The sequence below is a fragment of the Myxine glutinosa genome, chromosome 4, assembly GCF_964187855.1.
Source record: "Myxine glutinosa chromosome 4, kmMyxGlut1.1, whole genome shotgun sequence".
NCBI classification, from domain to species: Eukaryota; Metazoa; Chordata; class Myxini; order Myxiniformes; family Myxinidae; genus Myxine; species Myxine glutinosa.
The window spans coordinates 121,888,991-121,911,211 of NC_136264.1; the positions used below are offsets into that span (position 1 = coordinate 121,888,991).

Sequence of the window (22,221 nt, forward strand, 5' to 3'; positions counted from 1 at the left end):
GAGGCTTATCTCCCCGTTTCAGGGCAGTGCTAGTACTTAGGTAATAGCGAATCTGGTCCTCCAACCCTATTTAGCGCTGTCCGGAAAGGACGTCATAGGCCTCGGGTCACGCCTGGTCAGTCAAAGACAAGGGGACGAATCCCCCCTTGGTGTATATTTGTATATATATATATATATATATATATATATATATATATATATATATATATATATATATATATATATATATATATATATATATATTCACAATAGAACCACCTTTAGAGGCCCTTTTTCGAGCACCGTGGTCCCCTTTTTGAAGCAATGTTTTATGGCCGGATGCCCTTCCTGCCACCAACCCTGTTAGTCGCCTCTTGCGACAAACACGGATTTACCAGTGAACTGGTACTCAATTTGCCGACCTCGGAAGGAGGACAGGCTGAGTCAACCCCCTTGGCATTAATTCAGCGATCAACCGGGATTCAAACCCAGGTTCCTATGATCCCAAGCCGGCACCCTAACCACTAAACCAACACCAGGTTAGAGAGAGATGTGCAATAATTGATTGATTAATTGCGTAATTAAATAAATAAATAATCATAATATAATAAATTTCTTAATCAATTGGCTAATAGAAAAACAAGTTAAAGGTGTACCTTTTTGAAAATAAAAGAATCAATTGATCAAAAAATAAATAATTAATTGACCAATCAACAGCTAATATCGATTCATCAATAAATCAAAAATATCCTTTATAGCCACATCACTTGGTCACTGTTGTGTCTGACTATGAGCTTACTAGCTCAAAAGGTGCCTGACATATTGCCCAGATGAGAAAGAAAATAAATAAGTAATTAATAAATCGATAATAATTAAGTAATTAATCAATTAATTGATTAATTAAAAAACAAAAAATAGTTTTTGCCAAAGCATGTGCTCACTATTGTGCCTTCTTAGCTCAAAGGATAGCTGAGATATCACCCAGACAAACAAGAAAACAAACAAATGAAAAATCGGTCAGAGACCGAGGACTTGCCGGAATTAAAAATATGGCGGCCGAACCACGTGACCGATGACGTCATTATTTGTTTTCTAAACTAATTTATTCCTAGATTATGCTCAAGAAATTTCATCTTGATCGGATGAAGTTTTGTACTTGTCGAAATATGACATCCTAATTGAGGCACCGATGACAACATATTTTATTCCCCATGGAGAGTTCTTTACAATGAGCCATGTCTCCATTTTTTTCTATTCAGCACTTTTGGAGATATAGAGGTGCAAAGTTTTTTGGGTTTTCCAAGATGGCGGCCGAACCACGTGACCGATGACATCATTTTTTTTCGCCACCAGTTGATGCCGACATGGCGCTCAAGAAATTGCATCTTGATTGGATGAAGTTTTGTACTTGTCGAATTATCGAATTATGATGTCATAATGGAGGCCATTGGCTGAGAGAGTTAAAAATTGGGCACAGTCTATTCCAGGGCAAGACAAATATGTGTGTGAAGTATGGCAATTCTATGTGCAACGGTGTAGATGTAGTACTACGCACAAACAGACAGACAAACATGAAAAATCGGTCAGAGACCGAGGACTTGCCGGAATGTACTTTTTTTTATCGGCCATTTTGGACAAATATGGCGGCCGAACCACGTGACCGATGACGTTATCATAATTTGTTTTTCTAAACTAATTTATTCCTCGATTATGCTCAAGAAATTTCATCTTGATCGGATGAAGTTTTGTACTTGTCGAATCATGACGTTATAATGGAGGCACCTATGACATCATCATTAACATATTTTATTCCCCATGAAGAGTTCTTTACAATGAGCCATGTCTCAATTTTTTTCCATTCAGCACTTTGAGATATAGACAGACGTGCAATTTTTTTTGGTTTTCCAAGATGGCGGCCAAACCACGTGACCGATGACATCATTTATTTTTTTCTCCACCAGTTTATGCCGATATGGCGCTCATGAAATTGCATCTTGATTGGATGAAGTTTTGTACTTGTCAAATTATCGAATTATGACATCATAATGGAGGCCTTGGATCGAGAGAGTTAAAAATTGGGCACAGTCTATTCCAGAGCAACTTAAATATGTGTGTAAAGTATGGCGATTCTAGGTGCAACGATGTAGACGTAGTACTGCGCACAAACAGACAAACCAACAAATATAGATCTTTTCCGGCAAGTAACAAACCAACCAACCAACATACTTGCCGGAATCTTTTCCGGCAAGTAACAAGAAACTAGAGTGAAAATTGAGTACTCCTTTTCAGCACGCATCATCGCCGTGCCCCCTTCGGTGCCCGGCGATGACGTCATGCAGCGCCTGGAGATGGAATAGGAAAGGAGTGGTGTACAACAGGTATAAATCCTAATATTTCATCACAAATGAGGTATTCATAGTGGATTACAAATTCATTGGGTTTACTATCGACATGGACTGAAGATCAAGACAGTAGTTGAAGCAAGAAGCCAGTTATCCTGTAACAAATAAACACGAGTGTAATGTTTAAGTCCCGTTGGTGAATAAAGGGTTAATAACCAGGGAAATGGTAAACTAAACTTAACGTGAGATATCAACCCACTGTTACATTTTATCTCAGAGGTCACATGAAAAATTAAAGCGATAAAGGGAGTGAGGGAGAGGAGGGTTGAGTGGGGAAAGGGGAAGAGAGTGTGGAAGAGAAAACATCAGATGCTTCTAACTGAAGTTATAGTCTGCCAAACGATTCTCAAATGAAGAATGCATCACTTTTAAACCCCCAATTGAATCAGTTCATCTTTGCATTAAAGTCCATACTTGTGCCAAGTTTGGTTGAAATCCATTCAGCGGTTCACAATTTATTTTGCTAAAATTATTTTCAAGGTCTTTGACCTGGGCACAAGCTCTGACCTTTGATCTTTTAAATCCAAAGTGTAATCAGTCAAGTTTTGTATTAGTCTGTACTTGTGCCAAGTTTGGTTGAAATCACTCCAATGGTTCACACATTGTCACGGTAACAAACATTTTCAATTAAAGGCTACATTACCTTCGACCTTTTGAACCCAAAATCAAATCAGTTCATCAATGTGTTACAGTCCATACTTGTGCCAAATTTCGTTTACATCTCTTCAGTGGCTCTCAACTTATCATGGCAACAAAAAACAAACAAAAAAAAAAAAAAACTTTACAAACTGACGGCCCATTAATAATGTAAATTATAGATACTGCTGTCCCTGCAAAGACGCTTAAGGACAAGGATATTGTTGCTATGGATTATGGGTTGCTTCAACAGACGGAGCTTTTTTTATAATCATCTGGCAATTGCAGGTTCAAATTGCAGCTTCAAATTGCAGCTTCAATTGGAAGGCAAAGATAAATCACAATCACCCAGTGGTTTTCAATTCCCATGCTTAATCTTGTTCCAGTTCAGTGACAAATTAGGATTTTAAAAAAAAAATATATTTTTTACGAAATAGGTTTCATTTCCATTGGGATTAATTTTTTTATATTTACGAAATAGGTTTCATTTCCATTATGATATAATTTTGAACAAAAATCATGAGGAAAGGGGAATATTTCTCACTCAAGCAAATCTTAAAAGGTCAAGCAGTATAAACATTGCATATTGAAAATTAATAACAGAAAAAAAGTTTAGATCACATTTGCACACATTTAGCTTGTTCGAATACCTCCATTTTCACTTTTTTGCTGAGTCACATTACTCTCATTGACTCACCGGTAGCAGTTATTGTGGAAGTGGTTGTAACTTCCGAGTGCTGAAAGGACCCCCAAGCCAATAGTATAGGAGAAGAAGATCTGAGTTCCTGCATCGATCCAGACCTAGCAGGACAAAAATGCTCATACAAAAAAAAACACAAAATGATTCCTAAACTTAAACTTGTTAAACAAACAGTACCACACAATACCAAATGTCTCGTCTTGAAAAAAAATACCAATATGCAAAAAATTGAGCACAATAGATAAGACAGAGTAATGCCAATCATTTAAAAAAATAAAAACAACTCTAAGATGCATGTGTTCTTCAAGTAACCCCGAATGAATGGTTAGATTCCCAAATTCAAGGCTTCTATATATTCTTCTATACATATATTCTATATATCTATCTATCTATATATATATATATATATATATATATATATATATATATATATATATATATATATATATATATATATATATATATATATATATATATATATATATATATATATATATATATCTGTGCAGTGTCTGTCTTGTGTTGTCTTGTTTTGTATTGTCTTGTATTGTCACTGAACTACTCCCTCAAACTTTTGTGAAATCGTACTATTCCAACTTGACCCACGGTGGGAGTATGCGCTCTACTGAGTGGCGTTCTAGTTCTCATTCTTTCACTTTGGACATTCATTGAATTCCTCATTTGTTCACTTTGGGCATTCATAAATCTTCAATTTACACGTAAAAGTATAAACGCAAGGTGGGGGTGGCCACCCCAGTTGAGTAGAACGTTCCCATGCACACCGAGTTAACGCATTTTGCCCCAAAGACAAACAGACATGTTTTAAAGCATCACCCCTTCAGCCCTATGATGACTATAGTTTTCGTTTTACTATAACAGACCCAACATCCCAACATCCCAACAACCCAACCCAACATCCCTGGTGTTGGGCTAGCGGCTAGGGTGCCAGCTTAGGATCCGAGAATCCTGGGTTTGAATCCCGGTCGATCGCTGAATTAACGCCAGGGGGGTTGACTCAGCCTGTCATCCTTCCGAGGTCGGCTAATTGAGTATCAGTTCACTGGTAATTCCCTGCTCGTCGTAAAAGGCGACAAAAAGGGTTGGCGGCAGGAAGGGCATCCGGCCGTAAAACATTGCTTCAAAAAGGGGACCGAAAAACAACATCAACCACGGTCCCCGAAAAAGGCCAACCCCCGCTGGCGGGGAAAAAAATGGCCTCTAAAGGTGGTTTTTATAACAGAGATTTGGCATAGCCTCAAATAAGCTGGGACTTGAAATATACTCTCCCACTGGGAACAGCGCTACACGATACACATCTAGAGAATTTGCAATCATTCCCACCCCCTCACCCCAATCAATTTAGTTAATGCATAAATCCTCCTCGGACCCTCACACCCTCCACCCACAAATTTAGTGCTGCTGCAGATTTTTCACATTATCTTTTAACTGGGCAGTGCATGAGAAACTGGTTTACACCATAAGAATGCCAATGCATCGACATATGTGGAGTTACCTGCACACATGATTTTCAAAGTGAAGTATCACAAGAAAACACAGAAGTGCCATTATTGCATACTCAAAAAAGTTCCAGCCTACACTCAACTGACATAAAATTCGGAACTGCCACTCCTCAATAATACAATAATTCGAATTTTAGGAGTAACACAATTAAGTAGTAAGTGTTGGTAGACATCAGACAGTAATAAATCATGGCTGGAGGGATAGCCTCAAGGTATGTGCACTCGCCTCTGAGTTGTCTAGACTGGATTTGAATCTGGACCCAGCGATAAACCCTAGTGCTGTGCATACAGGGCAAGGTATCAAAGAGTGTGCGGTTCATTGAAAGGACATCATGCAGGGTGTTCCATCTGCTAGCATTAGTTGGTAGACAATAAAGATCTCACAGTGTCTTTTGCGTTGAGTTGGCACCCTGGTTAAATTCCAAATTCCTGCCTGGACTGCAGATAGCTAGTGGTATGGTCTTCTTGGAGGTTCTTTGAAACAAGGTTACACTGCTTGCTATCTCAGTGTGGCTGCTGTCTGGGCCGAAGCATCTGCACTAAAAAAAGAATTGAACAGGTACCGTAGTTCACATTTTCCATTGGAACAGCCATCTTTGACGACAAATGGCAAGCGTTAATTTATCTTAATACAGTATTACATCACCAACCGGGACCCGCAGAAATTCTACATAATGTGAAATGTGACTTCAAGTCCTCAACCTCAAATCATAAACCAGCCCTCACAACTCTGCTCCACTCCCTTTCTTCAAATCAGCAAGTCTGCTCCCCCCCCCCCCACCCCACCCCCAATTTCTGCAACTCTGCCTCCCCCCAACCATCACCTGCAACCCCCCCCCCCCCCCCCCCACACATTTCAAAACCTAACTCCACAATCACCAACCCTCAATCCCGAATACACAACCTCCTCTTCCTCCTCCAACTCTGCCAATCATCCCTTTTCTTCTTAAAGTCCTCAACCCCTCCCCCCCTCCTCCCCTCAAATCCCAGGTTCTCAATCCACCTCCCCCCAAAAAGCCTCAACCCCCCTTTTTAAAACTATGTTCCTGCTGTGAACCCAATTTTGCCCTTCCCTCAAGTCCTCAGCTCCCTCTCCCTTCCAACCCCCAATCCTAAAACCCCACCCCCAAACTTTGCCCCACCTCCTTCAAGCCCACAACTCTGCCTCCCCACTCCCACTTAACACAAAGTCTGCAACCCCCCCCCCCCCTAACCCTAAGTTCAACATCCCCCCTCAACTCCTCCCCCATCCCTTTTCTTCCACAAGTGCTCAACACCCCCCCCCCTCCTGCCCCCACAAACCCTCAGTCCGCAATCCCCCCCCCCCCCCAACCAAAGCCTAAAACTCCCTCTCTGCCCTGCCCCACTCGAACTCTGTCACCCCCTCCCCTCCCCCTTTCTTCAATTGCTCAACTCTCTCCTTCTCCTAACCCCAAATCCTCTCCCAACTCTGTCCCCACCCCTACCACCTTTCTTTTTCAAGTCCGCAACTTGCCCGCCCCCCCTCCCCAGAACTCCAATTCGCCACCCCCCCCTCCCCAGAACTCCAATTCGCCCCCCCCCCCCTTCCAACCTCAAGTCTGCAGCCACCAGCCCTCCCAATCTCCTTAAACTTCCTGTTCCCATTCATTATGAACAAGCTTAAAAATAAATAAAAATGCGTTGAATTCACAATCTTGCGATTCTTCAGTAAAACAGCTGTTAAGTCAGTTAAATGACAAAACAAACATATAAGGTCATTCTTGATGAAAAATAATATGCACCACAACTCCTCAGACAAAGACCTTTCTAATAAAATGGGTTATTTGGTGCCTGGTCGAATAGTGTGTGAAGAAAATTGTCAGATACACAGAGAAACAAACAAAGAGAATAAGCATAATTTATATTATAGGATTTCTTATTCGGAACAAATTACAGTTCAGTGGCAGATCAGTTAAATGGTCCTCTGGCAGGATTAAAAGTCTTCCCAAAGTGATTTAAAATGAAATTTAACTCGACACTTTGCTGGGAACTGCATATTTTCCACACCGTCCTTGAACCAGTTCCAAACAGTATGGCAAGGTGCACCATCATGCCACATACAATTCATCCCTCATCACCGTATTGCATCAAAGCTAATGGTGCATTATTGTAGAAAACTCACAATAACACTTTTATAAAGCAAATGCTGCTTTGCAGTGGTGGTGGTTCGTATGCAGCCTGTGGCTGCTTGGCTGCGTCATTTTATGGGTGTGCGGCTGTGCTGCTAATGTAGTGTAGTGCACCCATTACCATTCAGCTGGTACTAATTTTGCCAACCTCGAAAGGATGACAGGCTGATTCAACCCGCCTCGTGTTAATTTAACGGCACGACAGGGGCTCAAACTCAGGACCCTAAGATATCAAGCCAGCAACCTTAACCGTTAAGCAAACACCAGGCTTTGCTTTGCAGTGTTGGAAAAATTATGCATAATATGCTGGTTGGGAGGGTTAATTCCAGGTTTGAGTATGTTGTCCCAATACTTTTGGAAATGTAGTACATCATACATTTTGGATGCCGAGTTTAAATTAGAAGCCCCTTTTAATGTTACCTTTGACAAGAAACGCAACCTGTTACTATAAAGGGCCATGTGACCTTAGTTTTGACACGTTATCTTTTACTTCCACTGAAAACAAAATTGTGATGAAATTAGAGATAAACCAACCCCATTAAACAAGTAACTCTCCTCTACATGTAATGTTTGTGGCCAGCATCATAAACAAAGACTGATGAGGGAGGGAGAGGTATGGGAGCAATAAACGGTAGGCCAAACCATTACAATTTTTTCTCGTTTAAAAGTCAGTGCAACGAGCCTCTTACAATGTATCAATATCTCAGAATGGAACACGACTTCATTTCTAAACATCTTGTCAATAGAAGGATAGGTGTTGTAAATTGTCATAAGATAAAAGTGATAATATAGATATAAATGATTACAAAGATCTGGCGGGACCAAAGATATCCCCATATGTTGATGGCCTCCAACAGTTTTTAATCTTATTTGCCTCACCCGTACCCACAGGGACGGGAGAGGCTATTGCCTTGTGCGAGTGTGTACATCTATATTGGTGATGCTACATTGATAAATGTTCCATTTTGCTTTAATATTGTATTCCTTTACCGAGGAAGGGGAGGGAAAACGGACTGATAGTGGAACCAAGACGAAAAACCACTATTCATCACATTCACTGGAAAATAATAAACTGAAATATTAGTAACAACATAATGGCCTCATTGATACAAAGCACTGTGATGTGTTGAAAACACAAACTTGGCAAACACACAATAACTTAAGAATCACCTTTGTGAACACTTAGGCAGGTAAAGATAGCGTTTTGCATTTTCTGGGTTAAGATATGACCAAAATTGGTTCTGATGAAAACTTGCAAATTTCAGTGAAAAAAAAAAGTTGATTACTTTTGAGAACTTTTATATCTAGCACAAGATAAGAAGGTTGAATGAAAAAAAAAAACATTTATATATACAGTCACATGAAAAAGTAAGTACACCCCATGTAAAGTTTTGACTTTTCGAACAAATTTCAACATACAGCTATTTGATTTGATCTTCATTTCAACAATATTGATAGATAAAGGTGATATAATATAAGAAATATTATGAAACATTTACATTTTGTAGTCCATTCTATAATTAAAATAAACATAAATGCAAATTTCGCATGTGGAAAAAGTAAGTACACCCCTACATTTATCACTACTTCAAATACCTAAAATTAGAATCAGGTGCACCAGCTCAGGTGCAAATGATTAGAACATCGTGAGAGAGGATCTTGGAGGAACCTGTCTTATTTGAACCTCAGACATTTAGTTTGGTTTGCTCTTTGTTGTTGAAGTGTGCGGCGTCACCATGCCTAGATCAAAAGAGCTCTCTGAGGCCTTCAGAAAGAAGTTTGTAGATGCCTACGAGTCTGGGAAGGGATTTAAAAAGATCTCCAAACAATTTGAAATCAATCATTCAACTGTCCAGAAGATCATCTACAAGTGGAGAAGATTCCAAACAACTGCCAACTTGTTCAGGCCAGGCCGCCCCAGCAAGTTCAGCCAGAGAGCAGACCGCAAGATGCTGAAAGAAGTCTCTAAGAACCCCAGAATGTCATCACGGGACCTACCCGTAGCTCTTGCCACTGTTGATGTCAAAGTGCACGAGTCTACCATTAGAAAGAGGCTACACTAATTTGATCTACATGGGAGTTGTGCCAGGAGGAAACCTTTGCTGTCCAGAAAGAACATCAGGGCAAGACTAAAGTTTGCCAATGAACACCGAGGCAAAGACCAGCACTTCTGGAACAATGTGCTCTGAACAGATGAGTCAAAGGTAGAGCTATTTGGCCAAAGTACCAGAAGACATGTTTGGCGAAAACCAAAGACAGCATTTGACCACAAGAACCTGATACCAACTGTAAAGCATAGTGGTGGAAATATTATGGTTTGGGGCAGCTTTGCTGCATCAGGGCCTGGGCAGCTCACCATCATAGAATCCACGATGAATTCTTCATTGTACCAGAGGGTGCTTGAGGATAATGTGAGGCCATCTGTCAGAAAGTTGAAGCTCAACCGAAGATGGACCTTGCGACATGACAATGACCCTAAACATACCAGTAAATCCACCAAGGAATGACTGAAAAGAAAGAAATGGAGGGTTCTGGATTGGCCAAGTCAAAGCCCGGATCTAAATCCCATCGAGATGTTGTGGGGAATTTGAAATGAGCTGTGCATGCACGAAACCCCTCAAACATCGCACAGCTGAAATAATTCTGCGTGGAGGAGTGGGCAAAAATTTCTCCCAGTCGATGTCAGAGACTGGTAGACAGTTATGAGAAACGCCTACTTGAGGTTGTTTCTGCCAAAGGGAGCAATACCACCTATTAGAGCCAAGGGTGTACTTACTTTTTCCACATGCGAAATTTGCATTTATGTTTATTTAAATTATATAATGGACTACAAAATGTAAATGTTTCATGATATTTGTTATATTATATCACCTTTATCTATCAATATTGTTGAAATGAAGATCAAATAGCTGTATGTTGAAATATGTTGAAAAAGTCAAAACTTTACGTGGGGTGTACTTACTTTTTCACGTGACTGTACATTATATATACTAGGACGTGCCCGTACGTGGGTGCCCGTTCCTTGACAAAAAAAAAAAAAAAAAATGTCTTCGCCCATGCATGCATGGGCGTGCCCGTAAGTGCGTGATGTGACCGTACAATGAATGTATCGTCCCGACGCCGCAGCTCGGATGGCGCTGCAGTTAATCGGGCCTGTATCGGCAGAGTTATTATAAACGTGTACTACAATCGATCGTACCTTACAGCGTCTGCTCGCCACGTTCACGTCGTCACTATGACTATCCGTAAGTCCGGAAGTGACGTCCTCATTTGACTGTCCGGAAGGTCGCATATCACAGTTACGATGAATCGCAAATTAGTTTTAATTAGTTTTAAAACATAGTTTAACGCCAACATAGTTTGCCAACGTGAAATAAATGAATACGCTCTCAAATGTGCCGTCCGAGGCAGAGTCTGTTCGCCACGTTCGGCACACGTGATAGCTCGCTGCTCTCTGATTGGTTGAATCGTTTTTTGGACATAGCTCGGTAACTACTTTTCCGATTAATATGAAACCTTGAAAAGGCACATCCTCGGGTCCCCAGCAATATACCTGGCAAGTTTCAAGTATATCGGACCCGTGGTTGTCGAGAAACAGCGGTCACAGACAAACAGACATACACACAGACATACACACAGACATACAGAGATTACTGGAATTATATATATATATATATATATATATATATATATATATATATATATATATATATATATATATATATATATATATATATATATATATATATATACATACATACATACATACATACATATATCGATATATATATACAGACTTGGCATTTAATATGGAATTTTTTATTTTTTTTCTTGACGGGTTTACTTTCTTAACTCAGTATATCAATCTGGTGAGTTTCTTTTACACTTTGGTGATTTATTTGTTAAAAGAACCATGTCACTGATTGTCTGTCGCAGCAAGAAGTGAACAACAGGATTATATCACAGGTGGCGTGGCAAAATGTACGGACAGGTGCATTTGACGATTGGCTTCACAGTCGGGTATACAAGGGTTGTTGCGTTCTGTATTAGTGGAAAACAACTGCTGCACGTCTCCAAAAGTTATTGCCGCTTCCTCTGGAGATGGTCTGTCAACTCGACAATGCTGTTTGTCATGGAGTGGTGGCTTTACGAAATTACGGCATGAAAGACCGTGCTATTGCTCGGCAGTATGGCATCACTCAAGGTCAGGTGTCAAAGATCCTGAAACGAAATGCTCAGAGGGGTGTCCCTACTCCAATACCAGGGCCAGGACATCCCAGCAGAACCACAAGGAGGGATGATCGCCAGCTGCACCGGTTAGTCCGCAATGGCCGTACCAAGTCAGCTAATCGGCTTAGGGCTGAGTGGCAGCAACTGACAAATGTGCCTGTATCCAGAAGGCTAGTCAACCAACGACTGGTTCAAGCAGGCTATCGTGCCAGGCGTCCCCTGAGAAAGCCACGCCTGACCAGACAACACCGCCAGCACCGATTGCAGTGGGCCAGAGAGCACCATCAATGGCAGCCAGGACACTGGAATCACGTGATCTTCAGTGACGAGTCTAGATTTCTGGTCTATCGTCAAGATGGCCGCGTCCGAGTGTGCAGACAAGTGCATGAAGCCTACAACAAAGATTGTATAGTGCCAAGAGTCCAAGCTGGAGGTGGTGGGGTGACCGTTTGGGCTGCTTTTCATGCAGGGGGCAAAACTGACCTGTTTGTTCTGAATGGAAACCTGAACCAGTTCAAGTACAGGGCCATTCTGGAAGAAACATTGCTTCCATTTGCTCGTGCAGCCTTTCGAAGAAACTTTGTCTTCCAAGATGACAATGCACGGCCTCATCATGCTCGCATGATCCAACACCTTCTTGCTGACCGTGGTGTAGAGCATATGGAGTGGCCTGCCATGTCCCCGGATATGAATCCGATAGAGAACTTGTGGGCAGAATTAACACGTCAAATCGACCACTTGGACCAGCAGCCGACCTCTGTGCGTGAATTGCAGCAGGCTATTGTCACTGCATGGCAAGCGATTCCTGTCCAAACCTTGGTAAATCTCATGAACAGCATGCCTCAACGTGTACGTGCTCTCCTGAATGCTCATGGGGGTTACACGAAGTACTGAACTGTAATTTTACTGTCCGTAATACCAGTCGTAATTTAACTTTTGTTTTTGTTAAAAAAAAATTTGGCTAATGTGCAAAATAAAGAGATACTTCTGGAAAACGTTCAGAAGTTTAACACAGTGCTGTCCATGAATTGAGTTCGATATCAGTTCACATCACTTTCAAGGATCAATTTATTTGTTTCGAAATGTCAAATGTGGTTTTTGTTTCTTTTAAAAGTCACATTAACAAAATCTAGAATAATTTCAACATAATTTCAATGAACTTTTGGTTTTAAGACATCTTGAAAAGTAAGTTCACCCCCACAAAAAAAATATTCCATATTAAATGCCAAGTCTGTATATATACATATATAGATATATATATATATATACACTGTACATATATCTCTTTGGGGCATCCAATTTCACCTGCATTGAGGGTAGAGGTGCTTTCACCAAAAGTACACACAATATGACATTGAAAGAAGTTCAAACCTGTGGCTCAGCAAGCTTGCTCCAATCAGGATGCAGATAGTACACGATTCCATGGTACGCTCCTGGTAACGTGATGCCCCGCACAAACAAGATGAGAAGCACCACGTAGGGAAACGTTGCCGTGAAATACACCACCTGCAAAGGAAAAGGGGGTGGGCAGGCAGCAATGCCCCAGAAAATACAGTATGTCAGGGATGCCGTCACTCCGACATGCAACTTCCGAAAATACTCGATACCTATTGTCAACGCTCTGTCACTACACGACAATGGCATCTCCAAAGCGCCCGCCTTGGGCCAGGTGCACGGCAGGACCACGGGATGTGCCACAGGTCCTCCGGTTGCAGCCAAGACTCCTTGGGCAGGGTTATCGGCAGGAGGCTGGCATTTCCGCCACAGTTCCAGCCGCCTGACCTCTTCATCTGCAGTGGATTTTCTGCCTGTAGCTCTGTGCACACAAAAAGATGTAGGACAAGATAAGATGGAAATGGGAAGATCATTTTGAGGTGTGAGGCCCGAAGGAGTGCCAGAAGCTGAGCATGTAAACCAAAAGAGCAGGAAAGATTCAATCTAGGATACAGAGACATAGATAAATCGTTAGATTAATTAAATGAGGAGAAAGACAAAGCTATATTGGCTCTCTTCCAAAGCTCAAGTGGCTCTCTTTACATTGCATCAAAGTGAGAAGCATTTTCACCGTATCATTCAAACAGACATCACTGCATCCATCCAGGATGTGGGCAAATGGACTGAAAGTTGAACCGCTTTCCAAACACAATCATGTTGGACAACTGCAAACAAGAACAGCAGTCGAGCATGCTCCGCGTATCCTTGTATGACAGACGGACGGGATGCCAGTATTAATGCCATGCCTTCAATAATCTTGCTGCAAAGCCAAGGAGTCACCCAAATTAAAAATTCCACACAGCCCTCTGCCAACACGTTTTTTCAGAATATTATGCGGCATTCTGCAGAGAAGACGCTGAGGGGAAAGCCAGTACATAAAGTGAAAGATCAGAGACACCAAGGGTTAAAAACGGTGGAGTTCCAAAATGCGTCATTTGATGCACTGCGTCAAGGCACAGCTGAGGAGATCACTGCAGAATCACATACGGCCCTGCATAAAGTTCCCAAGGGACAACATAAGCATCAATGGATATTCTTAGCAACATCCTTTAGGCCAATGGCCTGTTCTCGGCAGCTTGTATTGATTACAATATATTTGCCCTTCAAAACCCCAAAGTGCAATTAAAGGGGACATAAAAGCATTAATTTACCACAGTGAATCAATCATTGACATTTGTGAGTGAAAATGCATTCTATAGAAGATAAAGTGGCATCAAACAACAGTGAGAATAAAATTAGAAATGGATGAGTTTCATGTCATCAAGATTATAAAAACATTTTATCAAAAAGTAAAAACCAAAATTGTTCAATTAAGGATGAAAGCAAGATGACTCCATATTTTCCAAGTTCAAAAGGTCAAAAATAGAGAGATCTTCTCCCTTCATATTGTCAAATGAAGCAAGGCTATGATTGGTGGTCATCCCAAACTTGGGGAACAACTTCCTAAGCATGCATAAGAAGCAGGTGGGGTGGTGGTTGGGGATTGGGAGTATACTCCCCAAATAAAATTTTAAGGATTCACATATAAAATGTATTCTGGTGCATTCTGAGCAAATTATTTCATCAGAAAATAAGCAACATACAACGAACAAAGAAAATTTCAAAGTAAACAACTGCATTTACATATTTTCAAAGTAAACTATTTACATATTTATTGCAGGTCTGCACTTTCTTTCCTTAAGTTTTGCATGCTGGTGGCCATTTTTGCAGCAATCAGCAGGCTCTTGGTCACCTTCAATTGGTATTTGTGTCGATGATGCAGTGCACGAAGGCACACAGTGTTTCAGAAGACATGATGGGCCTAAACTTATAGCCATCAGCACTGGACTTTTTACAAGTAGCTACTTGGCATTTATTACCTTCGCCACCGAAGGCAGATGGAGGCTATGTTTTCGCCTGTCTGTCTGTGAGCAGTACATCTGAAAAAGTTATGGACAGACAAAATTTGGTGGACAGGTTTGGTGCGTCACAAGGCAAAATAGATTCGACCTTGGTGAAGATATCGATCCAGATATGAGAATTTTTAAAAATTATTTAAAGTGATTTTTCACCATTGAAAGGTGGGGACAAAAACGGTATATCGCATGATATTTCAAAAAGTTGAAGCTGGATTATGACAAAACTTGGTGAATGAGTTGTCGGTGACAAGAATAAGCCGATTAGATTTTGGTTCAAGTCCGGATACAGATCTGGCCTATCAGTGGGATAAAAAACGTAAACTGTACAGCCTGGTGGAGGCATGCGCTCCACCGAATGCTGTTCTAGTTTTTTTTTCTTGAAACACCAAGTGTATCATAAAGCTCTCAGACATCTGCCAAAAAGTTATATTTTGTTTTGGGTTGGGGGGAGGGCGGCAGGGGTTGGGGTGGCAGGGATGACGTGTGTGGAGGTAGGCATGAGGGTGGTGTGGTGATGCCATACTGAAACTGGTGGGATGATGAGATGCAAACTCTCTCCCCCTTGCTTGCCGACCCCCCCCCCCCCTTCCCCTTCTCTCTCTATCACTCATTCACCCCTCTTTCCTCCCCCTCCCTTTTCCTTCCCTTCCCTCCTCCACTCTCTTCTCCACTCTCTTCTCCACTCTCTTCATATTCCCATCAGGAAGCGCCTCATTGTTACCCGCCAACGCCGGGTACTTTTGCTAGTCTTTGTGGTTTCCGTTTTTGTGCTTGGTGTACTTCATCTGTGCTGTCCACCCAGAGACTTCCGTAGACACCCGAAGAACAAATTAACGCTTCTTAGCAGTCAGAACTGCTGCTAAGCTCAAAAGTTTTAATCTGGCTCAGGTTAAGAGTCTCCGGCCATCATAACCTATCATTCTCATTGCAAGCTCCCCCCACACCCCCTCACCTTTTCTACCTCTCCTCCCCCCCCCCCCCCAACTCCCCTCTCTGTCTATCTGTCTGCCTGTCTGTCTGTCCCCTCTTCCCTCCTAACAAAGTGCTGCACACTCCTTCCACACAACTCTCGCTCCCACCCTTCTGGAGTTTAAAGCGTAGCGACGTGTGGTGAGGCGTCACTCTCCCCCGCCCCCCCCCCCCCCCCCCGATTCCTCGCTCCACCCTCCTTCCCTTCTCTCTTCACTCGCCACCCCCGCCCCCCCACTCCCTCCCCCCATTATCTCCTCCCCCTTCTCTCATCCCCCACCCCTTCCCTTCCCCCTCCATTCTCTCCCCCCACTCTTTATATTCCTGTCAGGAAGCAACTAAATGTTACCCAGCAATGCCGGCTACTTTTGCGAGTCCATAATATGCAACCCGTTTTGGATAGGAACAATAACATTTACTTTTAGCACGGAAAATTTGTGTCAGGTTTGACCAGTCCCAGCAATCATTTTTTCTGGCAAATGACCGCACAGCAAAAGGCACACTGCACTAACTGTGGTAGTAAAAAGTGTGCCAAACAGGGATCAGCTATATGTACAAGTGCCTGCGTATGTGACTAAGGCTAACTTTTCACAAGGTCATATTGCACAATGACGAGTCGTCCTACCATCTGTCACAAATATTATTAAACCGTGAAAACTCTCGACCTTATTTTATTACATCGAAGATTTCTCCCAGAACCCTCAATACCATCGTGTTTCTTGAGATCATTTTGGTCTTCCATGACTGACAAAAACATCCTGGTTACACACTTGACAAACTGGGAGTTTCTCCCTTATTACTGCGCTGAACGGAAAGTCTATCACTGCAATCCTCTTCAAATCGAGATTCGTGCTTCGATTGCTTGATAGCGACATCTGAACGGGCACTGTACCGTTTGAAAGCTTTCATTTTCCCAAAGAGATATCCAGGATGTCTGTCACATGGACTTGGTACAATTTTCCAAGAAATAGAAAGCTTATCCAATGAGCAAGTTGTATGGAAAAAAAACATGATGAGGAACGAGATCGCTCGACATTTCTATCAGGAGACGTCAACCAGATTGCTTCTTCCAAATTACATCAATTTCAAGCTGCGTAACTTCATATCAAAATGAAGACAGGTTATGTCAGTGATCTCGCATCAGTCATATATACAAGTTTTTAAAAATTGGAAGTACCTGTCAAAATCAGATTTTTGCTACCAATATGGAGATCAGGTTTTGTGAAAAAAAATAAAAAATCTGTGGATCTCAACATGTCAATGGACTTCAAACTACTGTAAGTCAAGCTGGACTATTGGAACTATTAAAATTATTTTTTTTTACTATTTTTCGATGGTCATGGTAGAACATGCTGACAAAAAAAATGCAAAGGGGACAGCAGTTGGACATAAGCAAGGGAATTAACAAACAGGAAAAGGAGAGAGAAAGAGAGAGTAGGGGAGGAAACAGTAACTTGCATGTTAGAGGTATTGGTTAAGATAGGTAGGGTGGGTTCATGAGAGAAGAAAATCACAAGTAGTGATGGGGGATGACATCAGATGGTCATGCACTGCTTCCTTCAAGGCCTGCAGGAAAGAGTGTGATCAAACTATTTCATATAGGTGGTTCCACAAACGTGAGAAAAGAGGAAGAGTGGAGATGTGCAGTAAGCCTGGAATTTGGGAGTTTAAGCAGGAAGTGGTTTCTGGAAGTACACATGCAACCTGGAGGAGCTTTGGTGGGTCATAGGGCTGAGAGCGCAAATGGAGGCGGGAAAAACAGAGGTCACCGACCTGTCTGCGATGAGAGAGAGAGAGCAATTGACCGTGTACTTCGGCCACATTTCAGGAGATGTCCATAATGTTTTGAATATACCCACAACAGCAAAGAAAATCCATACAACATTCTTTTATATAAATTTGGCTTAAAAAGGCACACAATTAGGGTTGGGGTGAAAGTTGCACCAAGTTTCACACACAAGGCAAAATTCCAATCTATTCCCGTTATATACAGTCATGGCCAAAAATATTGGCATCCTTGCACTTTTTTCAAATAACACAACTTTCCTTAAAAATAAGTTGAAATTCACAAAAGTATTTGTCTCCACAATTCTTTATTTCACTGTTGATATTACAGAACCTTTCCTTTTGTTTCAGAAATTAATATATCATTTTAAATCAGAAAATAAATAGAAATGGCATTGACAAGTTTATTGACACCCAAAACGTAATATTTGGTAGCACAGCCCATGGAAAAATTAACTTCAGTCAAGCGCTTCCTACACCTCTCTACTGGCAGTTTGGGCCCACTGTTCTTGTGAAAACTGCTCCAGTTCTCCCAGATTTGAAGGGTGCCTTCTCCCAACTGCTGTTTTCAGATATCCCCCGCAGGTGTTCAATGGTATTTAGATCTGGACTCATTGCTGGCCACTTCAGAACAGTCCAGCGTTTTGTCTTGAACCATTCCTGGGTGCTTTTTGAGGTGTTTGGGGGCATTGTCCTGCTGCAAAACCGATGACCTTCAACGGAGACACAGCTTTCTGACACTTGGTTCAACATTGCACTCCAAAATGCCTTTGTAATCTCCTGATTTCATGATGCCATGCACCGTTTCAAGGCAACCAGTGCCAGAGGCAGCAAAGCAACCCCAAAACATCACTGAACCTGTTCCATCTTTGACTATAGAGAAGGTGTTCTTTTCTTTGAAGGCTTCATTTTGTTTTCTGTAAATATAGAGATGATGTGCTTTACCAAAAAGCTCTAATTTGGTCTCATCTGTCCACAGGACATTCTCCCAGAGGATTTTGGCTTGTTCAAGTGTGTTTTGGCAAACTCCAGTCATGTGTCTCTCAGCAGCAGTGGGGTACTCCTGGGTCTCCTTTCATTGAGGTGGTGACAAATGGTGCGAGATGAAACTGTTGTACCTTGTGCCTGAAGGTCAGCTTGAATCGGTTTGGCAGTTGATCGAGGTGCTTTCTCAACCATTCAAACAATCCTTCGCTGCAATCTACGATCAAGTTTTCTCTTGCGGCCACGTCCAGGGAGGTGGGCTACAGTGCCATGGGCCTTAAACTTCCTGATAATATTGCGTACGGTGGACACAGGAACATCAAGGTCTCTGGAGATGGACTTTTAGCCTTGAGGTTTCCCATTCTTGGCTACAATCTTGTGTCTGACCTCCTCAGACAATTCTCCGGTTTTCTTTCTTTTCTCCATGCTCATTGCGGTACACAGTGACACAAAACAGCAGAATGACTCTTTTTCTCTATTCAAACTGGGTGAAAGTGATTTTGATATTTCAGGCACCTGCAACTCACCAACAGTGAGTTTAATTCCAAAGTAAAGGAGAATCACCTGCTTGAAATCGAATTATTTCTAACAACTTCTAAAAGGTACCAACAATATTGTCCGGGCCATTTTAGGATCTCTGTGGAATAAGCTGATTTCGTAATTTTTCAGCTTTTTTTGTTTTGCTCCACTGCAAACTAAAGAAATACATTTGTGGATACCAAAATATTATTTTGATTTCAACAATTTTCGGGAAGAAATGGCGAATTATTTGAAAAAAGTGCAAGGGTGCCAATATTTTTAGCCACAACTGTATATACACACACAGTATATGCATCAGTATTTAAAATGTTTTTCATATACAGTAATAAACATTTTAAATGTTTTTTCAGTTATAATTATCGAGTTGAGACTGATAGATCTATTTGCAAAACATTATTGCAGAAATGACTTATAGCATAATCAGAATAGTTATTTCCTTCAACTCATGTTTTAGCACAAGTGTGTAGTTAAAAAATAAAATAAAAACTACTAGGAATATGCGTCGATAAATCATGTAGAAAGCAGCTTGTCCTCCCACAATGTTGTTTGACCCCCACTCTATTTCCTTCAACCCTATTTAATGTTTTATCCTTTGTTAACTGCCAATGTAGGCTTAAAGGGATCATAGTGTTATGACACTCACCAGGCAAGAGTTAAGGCGCAATTCCGGCAAACCGAGAACATTCTGGCAGCTTCGAGAGGCACGGGGCGGGACCAACGCTACCTCCACCAATCAGCGGTGAGCAAACGAAGCTGGTCGCAGGGCATCAGAAAAGTTAATAAAGACAGCCCCGAGTTCTGTTCAGTGGCCATTTCCTCGAGTTCCTCAGTCATTTGTGAGGTAGCTGCTGGCATCCACTGGTCTCCCGCTGGACAGGTAGTTCTTGAGAAGCTGGTCCCTTCTTATGCAGTAGGGTGCCTCACATGCTCCGCAGTGGCTCCTACTTCACCTCCCGCTGTGCTGTTTGGCCTGTTTGGTGGAGTCAGGACCAGCAAACCGAGCACCAACAGTCGGACCGCTCGACTCGCGGCAGGTATTCCTTTGTCTCGTCCAACTCTCTATTTTCATCTTTTGTCAGAAACTTGAGGCCTTAAAGATAGATAATTAAGGTTCCTGTCCATATAAATCCCTGGAGCACGCATTTCGTGTTTTTATAATTGTTAAATAGCATTTAAATTGTCTGTACTCCTTTTCTCTCCCCTCCCCGTTTTAATACACATTTTAAATCCACTGGTCTCCTTGGAGTTATCTGAATGGTGTAATTGCCAATTTAGAATTAGCAGACTCACTGAAAATATTTTGAGGATGTTCAGGTTATCGAGTCCTTAACACTCATTAATTTCACCTCCCGGTAACTGAAGAACCTCTGCAAAGGTTCCATCTTGGATTTGGACCCTGGCAAGGCGAGGTGCCAGCACGCTGATCGATTGGCTGCCCATCATTCCAATTGAACCCAGTATAGGTAAAGCAAGGCCTTTAATCCGGTTCGGAGTGTCTTAGGCATTTGGCAGGTGTTTCCACCATAACAAAACACGAGGGATCCCAATTTTTTGACTCAAAATCATTGCTAAGGTTTCTTTTATTAAAGGATCAAATATAAATATACTGTATATATTTATATACATTTCAAATGTGAGTCATCTTGCCAACATTTAAGGCATGGATGCAATACAACTCATAATACTACTCAAATAAAAATAAAATCGACCTTTAGTATGGGACAATGGTCAAATTCATAAAACAGGTAAAAAGTAGATAAAATACCCCTTTATATCAATAACCGTCTTTTATTAACATGTGTCAAGACTCAAGAGAAAGCTGAATGACAGAGGAATGAGAGTTGATACCAAGATGGAGAGGCAGAACAGAGCAAGGGGGCATGGTCCTGAGACTCAAATCGGATGAAAGCCAGGCCTAGACCGACAAACCACTGATTTATCTTTGATGGGGAGAGGATCAGGCAATGCGGAGGTCTCCTATCATAGATGCAAAATGACCTTACAGGCTTTGGACTCCACTGCACCCAGGAATGCCAGGTAGAATGCTGGATCCACAACCTATATATAGCAAACTGAGTTGCAGTTTGAAAAGCTGAGGAAATACTGTACAGCAGAAAGGCAAATGACCTTTGAATCCACTTTAGAGATGACACATTTGGAGACACATTTAGAGACGTGTCTGGTGGTGAAGCCCAGGACCTCAAAGGACCCCACCTTAGCAAAAAGGTTGAATAGAAAAATATATATATATATGGGAGGATTTGCAAGGAGGTCTTTCTGGAGAAAAAAATTAAGATGTGATTTATCAGAATCAAAGGACTTAATTCAGGTGGTGGACCAGTTTCTGATCTCCTCGAGGTCAGATGAGGGATGTAGCTGTGGCCTGCTCATCACTGTGGGCATAACTGACAAGGTAGAATAGCCTGTGAAATGGCCAATGCAAAGACAGGTATTGATGTACAGTACTGTTCTACAAACAAGATTGGACCCAAGATGCCAGCGCCAATATCGAGACCAGACACGAGCTGACAATTTGCAGCCACAATGTCCATGTTTCAGAAATTGGGAGGGGGGGGGGGGGCCGATATGAAGACTGGCCAGGGCAAACGAAAGGACGATCTGGCGAAAAAAAATTCAGACATCAGTGAGCTGGTCGGAAAGGTTGAGGCTAACCGGGCAGAGTTGCGGGAAAAAATTTAGACCGGTCACGCTGTACAGCAGCAGGTGGTGATGGACACAAATAATATAAGGAACATACAGTGGGAAATGGTGGCCAGTCAAGCCAGAATAGGAGAGGGAACTAGGGCCACAGTAAGGGATGCAAGAGGTGCACAACCAGTAACAAAAGCGCAAAACTTAGGAATAATGGAAACATGGATATGACCAAAGAGTGACAGAGATCACAAGAGAACATGATGGCAACAGATAAAGTGT

The 22,221-nt window shown here is 41.8% G+C and overlaps 1 protein-coding gene across 1 annotated transcript in view; it reads right to left on the reverse strand.

Annotated features, from left to right (window-relative positions):
* The window catches only part of LOC137425156 (sodium- and chloride-dependent creatine transporter 1-like), a 160,947-nt gene that overhangs the window by 66,625 nt on the left and 72,101 nt on the right, over nt 1-22,221 (reverse strand). The window contains exons 5-6 of the mRNA XM_068113296.2: nt 12,989-13,123; nt 3,715-3,818 (exon numbers count right to left, since the gene is read on the reverse strand). Of these exons, the coding sequence (XP_067969397.1) occupies nt 3,715-3,818; nt 12,989-13,123 (239 nt within the window). The remainder of the gene's footprint in view (nt 1-3,714; nt 3,819-12,988; nt 13,124-22,221) is intronic.